Source organism: Triturus cristatus, chromosome 6 (genome assembly GCF_964204655.1).
Source record: "Triturus cristatus chromosome 6, aTriCri1.1, whole genome shotgun sequence".
In the NCBI taxonomy this organism is placed as follows: Eukaryota; Metazoa; Chordata; class Amphibia; order Caudata; family Salamandridae; genus Triturus; species Triturus cristatus.
This window is the reverse complement of record NC_140589.1, coordinates 1676370171-1676378626: the sequence shown is the minus strand read 5'-3', so window position 1 is coordinate 1676378626 and position 8456 is coordinate 1676370171. Positions and strand designations below refer to the sequence as shown.

At 41.6% G+C, this 8456-nt stretch overlaps 1 protein-coding gene across 1 annotated transcript in view; it reads right to left on the bottom strand.

Moving 5' to 3' along the window:
* The window catches only part of RCOR3 (REST corepressor 3), a 372673-nt gene that overhangs the window by 229600 nt on the left and 134617 nt on the right, over window positions 1-8456 (bottom strand). Inside the window, exon 6 of the mRNA XM_085612842.1 lies at window positions 1916-2040. Coding sequence (XP_085468968.1) covers window positions 1916-2040 — 125 coding nt within the window. The remainder of the gene's footprint in view (window positions 1-1915; window positions 2041-8456) is intronic.

Here is an 8456-nt window from a genome sequence, read left to right as displayed (position 1 = left end):
CAAGATATGCCAGGTTTACAAATATCAACCCAGATCCAATTATAGAGGATTCACCTTCCATTAATATGGGGTAAGAGAAGAAGCTGCTGGATATTTCTTCGATTTGCCTATTTTTCCACATTGGAACTGGCAATACAAGGAATTATGTGGTCTAACCTCAATTCAAGACATTAGTGCAACCAGCAGAGAACAAAGAGAAGAGTTCCTCCTCTTTGCTTTGACAAAAGTCATGATAGTGTTGTCAGTAGAGATCAGCAATAGCGCCTTTCAGAGAAGTAGGAGGGGAGATTTCAAACATAAAGAAGTGTATGCTTCGCTTTGGAGCGTGCCTGACATTAATAAGCAAGGTACTGGCTGGTGCAGAGAATGTCAGTAAAATGGCTACAACAGTACAGTACAGTGCCTACAACTGGTAGACATCACCTGGTCCTGGAAAACATTATTTGATCTGACAAATGCTCCAAAAAGTGTAAAGAGGCTAACTGTAACAGGTAGGACCATAGCCTTCACAGGGTCATTTTGGCTTCTCAGAATCTACCCTTTCTGCGAATAATGGCCTATAACGTAGTGGCTGGATCTTTGGCTCTTTGCAGAGCTACCGTGATAAAGAGCTACATGCCGTGTTGACTGCATCTACCACAAGAGCAAAGTGTGTGCTATAAGTGTATTTCGGTTAACAGTGGAGATGCAGTATGTGTCTTTCATATTGACTGTGCCAGCTCTAGAGCTTGCACAGCCAATTTTATCTAAAGCTTTTACTAGGCAGGATACCACTAAAGATGTGTAGTGGGAACCATGCAGACTCTTTTGCATGATACATCCACAAACTTAAAGATGCCATGACGTAATATTTTTAAAGCCTTCCCTTGCAACTTGAGCCCTGGGCACTAGGACCAAGCTCTTTGGTTTGTCAGGGGTGAAAAGGGACACTACTGGAAATATATTCTTGCCCACTTCCCTCGACTGCTGGTTTGCAGGGTGTACCGTGCTTTAAGTGCAAAACACAACACTCTAGCTGCTTCCAGCAAGTCAAGTGATCTATCTAGTAAATGTTCCATTGTCTTGGTGGGCTAGACAGAATCTGTCATGAAGTGAATGCTGTAATCAGGTACCTTAAAGCCTTCTCACTCTAATTACTCAACTGGATTCTTGATGCTCGCAAGTACAGAACCTCTAATAATATAAGAATAGCCTTGTAGTACTTCACACAAATTTGTCAAAAAGGACAACTGCGAAAAGGGTGCTGTTGATATCCAGTGGTCTTCTTCCTGTTTTGTAGAAGTAACCAAATATAGAAAAGAGTGAATAGTGGGCTCCAATAACTCATACTGCTAGATCTGGAACGTATTTATTGTTACCAGTGCAAGGCCATGTCCACTTGATTCCTCCCGTTAAATGAATGTCTTTCTCATATATATATTCCTGTAGCAATGAACTAAGCACTGCACATTCAGGACATATTTGTGACAATCATATAATGTAAGTAACATCTTTTAAAATCTTGATGGGTCTATCTTACCAAATTTTCACTGCTATTAACTATTGTATTGTATGGGTTTAATCTACAATCTTTGTTGTTATCTTCACAAACATATAACCATTCACATTAACAAGTACATTTTAGATTTCTGATGTTTTTAACTCGGACCATCAGCACCTCATAATATTATACAGTTTGGATTAAAAAAAATACATGTCGGAGCTAATGTTAAGGATCTGGACATGGGCATGTTGCACACTTTCTTAAACAAATTAGATTACTGAATCTTAAACATAGAAGTTGTTGGTAGTGCAAATGAATAATCAATCTCAGCTAAAGTTAACGAGACCAGATTAAACTAAAAGCCAATTGATACCTTGATTCAAATAGGATATAGATGTATGTTTGTAGTCATTGTTTCTAAATATAACCTACCTGTCACCTGGATTATTCTTAATAGCCAGTTTTCGAGCCTGTCGATCCATCAAACTTGTCCTACTTCGTGTTTTTTTCCAAGAATAGTAGTATTTAACAAGACTTGCAATACTCTTATCAGGAAGCTAAAATCATTTAAAAACAATTAGTAAAAATCTGTTTCTGGTTATCAAATCAATTTTATATGAATACAATATCAAAGCATTCTACAGGCAATAGGCTTCTGACACAAGTGTTTTTGATAGGCATAGAGATATGCAAGTCTATAAATAAGAAATATGTATTCTAAGAAAGGTGAACATTAGTTATACAGACCTGCATCCGTCTTCAGGAATATAAACATATCCACATTTATATAGCTTCTAAGTATACACCAAACACCAGATCTACTTTATCAAAACCAGTAAGTCTGGTGTTGGCTGACAGCCTTTTGACTTGGTCTATGCTTGTTTGTCACAATTTTTACAAAACTTTATTGTTGTGGGGACTGTTGGGCCCATGTCACTCTAAGATAAACATTGGCTAAAGGCTAACATATTACTTCAATTTCAGAAAGCGCACATTTCCATAGTAGCCCCTGGGGCAAAAGTGAACTACTTTGTGTGTGAAATGGAGGAATGTGGTCACTCACTGTGAAGTTAGCCATTTGCTAAAGAGGGCTGACTTATTGCCTCATGCTTTATGATGTAGTGGGCTGAAGAAAAATGTGAATGCCATAATAACAAACCAACGGATGAAGAGGACTGGCTGAAAGTACCTCTAAGTAAGTATATTATACGTATTATTTCAGCAAAATCAAAAGGTCTTGGCGAACGCCACATGTAAAGTTGTTTAAGATTAGTATATGAGAAGGGTCTAAAAAGCATTATAGGTCCATTAATATAAATAGCATGATGCAAGAACTGCACGTTAGTATCAAAGTCAAATATGTTGACATTTGCTGCTCGAAATTTCAAAGAGAAAAGCAGCTGATTTTTAAATCTGGCAAGAGACCCCTTTGGTTACATAGCCAGCCTCATGTATTAAATCATAATTTTTAATACCTACATACATATATACATATAGAGGGGCTTCAGGTCAGCCATCTTTAGCCATTGGGCCGCTTATCTGATTCCACCCACACAGCATTGATAATGCGTTGGCCCACTTCAGCCATTGGGTCTCTGGCACTGTGAATGATGGATTTTTACCTGGTCATTTGTGCACATCTACCTAAAGAGAAGTGCACTTCAGTGCCAGGGCCGGTGAGGCTGTACTTTGGCAATATGTTTCATTTGTCAAGCATGAGTGAGCAAAACTATATTTTCAAGCTAACAGTAATTTAAAAATCAAGATTACCTTTATGTGCAAGTAAAAATCATTATTTTTTGTGTGATGTGCATTACAACTAACAAGTACATCCGTACGCTAAGAAGCAGCTGTGCTGATCAACTGAAATGGTTAACTTTTTGATGGTTAACTTTTTGCAACAAGCATTGGCAATGCCAACAGGTCTGGCTTTAATGTGATGCACCTTGCACTCACAAAAGCATGCAGCTCACTCTACATTCACATGGACACACCTCTCACCCTGCACTTCTACAGACTCAATACTCACCCTGCAATCACAGGCACAACATTCAGCTTGTACTCACAAACTGCCTACGATGTACTCACACCTACCATTCACCCTGCACTTACCATTTTGTCATGCATTACATATGTTGCAATCTTGCACTGCATCCTACACATACACACCATTCACCCTGCACTCATACTTTGCTCACTAATTTATCATTCACTCACACACACCACCATAACACCACTTTCGTTGACTGCTCACCTTGCGCGCACACCTTTCAATCACTATAGCCCCGAAAACACCGCTAAAGGATATACAGACACACAATGCTCACCTCACACTCATTCACTGGTCACTGTACATTCAGACAGACATTACTTTGTACACAGGCACCACTTACCTTTCCTTTAGACACCCATCATTCTGCACACTCAGCCTTCACACTTCTCACCCTGCACTCACAAACCGCCTATCCTGCATGTAATACACCTCTCACCCACTACTCACCCTGCATTTACCCTCTGAAACACTACATACATTACACTCTTTCACTGTAACCGCTACACACACCACTCAAGCTGTATTCACTCATTTCTCACCCTTAGCTAATCCACCTCTCACCCTGCTCTCAAACACTGCTCACCTAACACGCACATGCACTGATCACCCTCTACCCACATTGCTCACCCTGCACAGTCACACACCTTTAAAACTGCACTGACACCTCACACAACACTCACCCATCTGTTCACACACCTCTGAACTCACACTGACCGCTCACTCTGAGTCAGCCACTCATACTGACCGCTTCTGCACTCACACACTTTTCAAGTGGCGTATACACCTCTAACCTTGTACACAGGAACAATGCTCACACTGCAATACACTTCTCAAATATCTCTCACCCTGCACTCACACACTAACACGCCACTCATGCTGACCACAAACACTTATCAGCGGCATACACAACTCATCCTGCAGTCACACAACGCTGGCTTTGCATGCTCATCGCTCATTCTTCACACCCACTGTTGACACCACACACTCACACAACAATCACCTCTCACCCTCAACACACACCACTCACATTACACACAGCTCACCCTCAGTTCACACACTTCTCAAATGACACTCCCACAACTCAGTCACTGCTCACAGGACACTCACCCTTCATTCACCTACTCACATACCTCTCAACCTGCACTCTCACACTTGACTCACTGACGGCTCACCATGCACTCACAAATCAAATCATACACCACTCACCCTGTTCTCAGCCCTCTCACTCTGCACTCACAACACACCCTACACTCACACACACCACTCTCTATATGCACAGAGACACATCCGACACCCTGCAGACAAACACGTCGTTCACCCTGCACATTCATACAATGCTCACTATTAAACCACTTGCCCTGTACACTCATTCTGCTCACCATACACTCAGAAAGTATCATGCTGCACAATCACTCACTGCTCACCCTGCACCCTCACTCCTCACTGACATCGTTCATCCTGCATATAGACTGCTCCTTCTGCAAATAGATACTGCTTGTGCTGCACTCACATACCTCTAAAGCTGCACTAACAAAAAAAATCACACTAGCTGTTAACCCTGCACTCAAACAATTCTCACCATACACACACCCACACCTCTCACCCAGCATACTAATGCATCACTCTTCCTGTTTATTCACAAACTGCTCAACCTGCACACTCCCTTAACTCTCAAATTGCACTCATACAACTCACCCAGTACTCAACTTGTACTCGCCCAACTGCTCACATATCTCTCACCCTGCAATTACTCACCACTCACATTGACCGATCAACCTGACTCACACACCGATCAACCTGACACACACACCACTCACCCTGCACTCACACACAACCCTCCTTACACTTGGACATCTCTCACTCTGTACTGACATCCCTCTCAGCACTTATGCACCACTCATCCTGAACACAACACTGCTCACTCGTGTGCATACAACACACACACAACTCTGTCCCTGCACCCACAAACCTTATACATTTCATCCTGTACTCACACACTAACACACCACTTATTCTGACTGTTCATCATGCACACACACACACCTCACCCACAAACTAACCGTTAACCCTACACACACACACACACACACTGCTCATTCTACAAACACACACCTAGCACTCACACACTGCCTACCCTTCATTGAGACACCACTCACATTGCTCTTAAGACACTCCATCACCCTCTACTCAGACATCGCTCACTCTGCTCTAATACACCACTCACACAGCTCTCACCATGCACTCGGCCACCACATACCTTGCGTTTACGACTGCTCATCCTGTACTCACCCACCCCTCAGGGTGCACTCCCCAGTTACTCACACATACCTCATCCTGTTCTCTCACAGCACCCTTACACACACATTCCACTCTACCTGCACACAGACACACCGCTCACCCTGCTAGAGTCACCGCTCACCCAGCAAACACACATCTCACCTTGCACATCCATACACCACTCATTGGACTAACACACTGCTCAACCTGCACACACATCACTCATCCTGAACTCAGACTGCTCATTCTGCATCAATCACTTGTGCAGCACCCACATACCTCTCATCCCACACTTACACTGATGACACTGCATTGACACCCCTCACATACCTCTCACCTTGAACTCCCACACCATTAACACGTCACTCAAGCTGGCAGCTTACACTGCATGCATATACACCTCTTATCCTGAACACATTCACATTTCTCACTGTGCACAGTAATACACTGCTCAACCTGCACAGTTGCAGCTTACCTTGCAGTAATATTTCACCTGCACTTAGAAATCAATCACCATGGAGACAGCACTCACGCCGTTCACCCTGCTCCAACACTTTATATTTTGCTCACACTACTTGCCCTGGACTCACTCAACACTCACGCTGCACTTTTACATATTTACACTGCAGGGGTGTAACAGATGGCGCTGTAGCCCCTGTGGTGTAGGGGTCCCTCAACCCCTTCAGGGGCCCCTCAACCCCTCAAGGGGGCTCCCTTTAGCCCAAGATCAATGTATATATCTTAGATCAGCAGACTTTGTGTGGTTCTGCTGGAAAAGAGTGCCTATATTGCACAGATTATGATCAATACACTATACAGGAGTTGGTTATGGTAACAAGCCAATGATCAAGACTGTAGGCTTTATTGGTTAGTTGGGGACAGTTATGTCAGACGCCCCAGGTATGATCTGCTTATTATGAAAGGTTATGACAATGGCAGTACCCCTTGATTTCTTTTTTTTTTTTTAAAGCATACGGTAAAGCCAGTGGAACTTTATTGGTAGTAAGCTACTACCATGTGGTATGGCCCTTAGACCAGCATTTTCTTAAGCAGATCCCACCAACTTTTAACACAGAGGGAGGATCTTTGTATGTTGTTACTTCATGACCAATACAGTAGAAATGGGTTTCAACATAGTAAACTCACTGAAACATATTATAGGAAGGGGGTTTACCCCTTGCTAAAATCTATAGGGAGGGTTTAACATTGTAAGCTCTTACAAATGCAATTTGAAGGCTTTTACCTTGTGAACTCAATGCCAAATGCTATATATGGGGACTTTATATTGTGAACCCTCTGTCAAATGCAGCAGTAATAGGCTTTACATTGTAAATGTAATAGTAAGGAATTTTACAATGTGAACTCGCTGAACAAATGCAATAGGAAGGGGGTTTTTACTTTGTGAACTCAATGACAAACACCATAAAATGTGGTTTTACATTTTGAAATATTTAACAAATAAAATAGGAATGGGTTTTACAATGTGAACTTAACAAAAAGCAACAGCAAGTGATTTTAGATTGTAAACCTCCATTGTGAAAATAGTGATAAATAAATTAGGGTGCTTGGTCCCCAGTTTTAGGATCTGAGGTGCAGGTGATAGACTCCCATTGTCATACTTGGGACTAGTAATTTCAGACTCGCCTGGGTAATTCTGAATCAGATTTCTCTAACACAAAACGAGGGACTCTCTGACAAATGCAATAGGAAGCGGTTTAGTACAGATGTACCTTTTTAGGTCAGGCCACAGTTAAGTATTAGGGCTTTTGTTTCAGAGTGGATCTTTATGCTTATGTCAATGTAAACTTTGTAATTGTTTATTGTGTCTTCTTGTAAAAAGATCACATGGTCATGTTTATGTTAAAGCCAACTAGATCAATATATTAATTTTGAAATGTTGTGACAATACCAGAAGGCCTCTCATTAACTTTGTAAATGACTTTGCAAAGCCTTTAGTCCTACCCATTTGATTGTGAAAAACGTAATGATTTCTAATAGGCTCAAATGAGACCATTTGCTGGAGAGCAAACCGTCACATGGTATCTCACAGATTATGAGAGAAGGCTACATTTACAAGCCTAGTTGCCCCTGGCAATATTCCTTCATGATACATTATTTGCACCCTGGTCAATATTCAGGGCAGTATAGGAGAACTTCAGTCTCTAATTACACCTGAAATCCTGAACACATTTATGTTGAATATAATATTTAGTTTTGTGTAAGGAGCTTTTCAGTTTTAAAGAAAAAGCACTGGCTGCACATTGACTCCATGAGTGTTAATGGTGTGCACTGATATGTTCTGAGTTTCTGGCCACTGCACCTCCTCCAGTCAGATTTGAACTGCTCTGCGTAGTCATGATTAAGGATAAGTGTTAAATAGAGTACTCGATTCCCTGACTGAGAGACTGGGGTGGGCAGCCCCAGGACACCAGAGATAAAAGACCTATATTGACATAACTGGGCTTGTAACTTTTGACTGTTATTGCGCCTCATGAGAAGGATTTTTTAAATACAAATCGGAATGTGTTTTATATTGTGAACTCTCTGCCAAATAAAATAGGAAGAGATTTTACACTGCAAACTCTGACAAAAGTAATATTGAGCGGGCTTGAATTGTGAACTGAATTCAAATATAATAGGAGT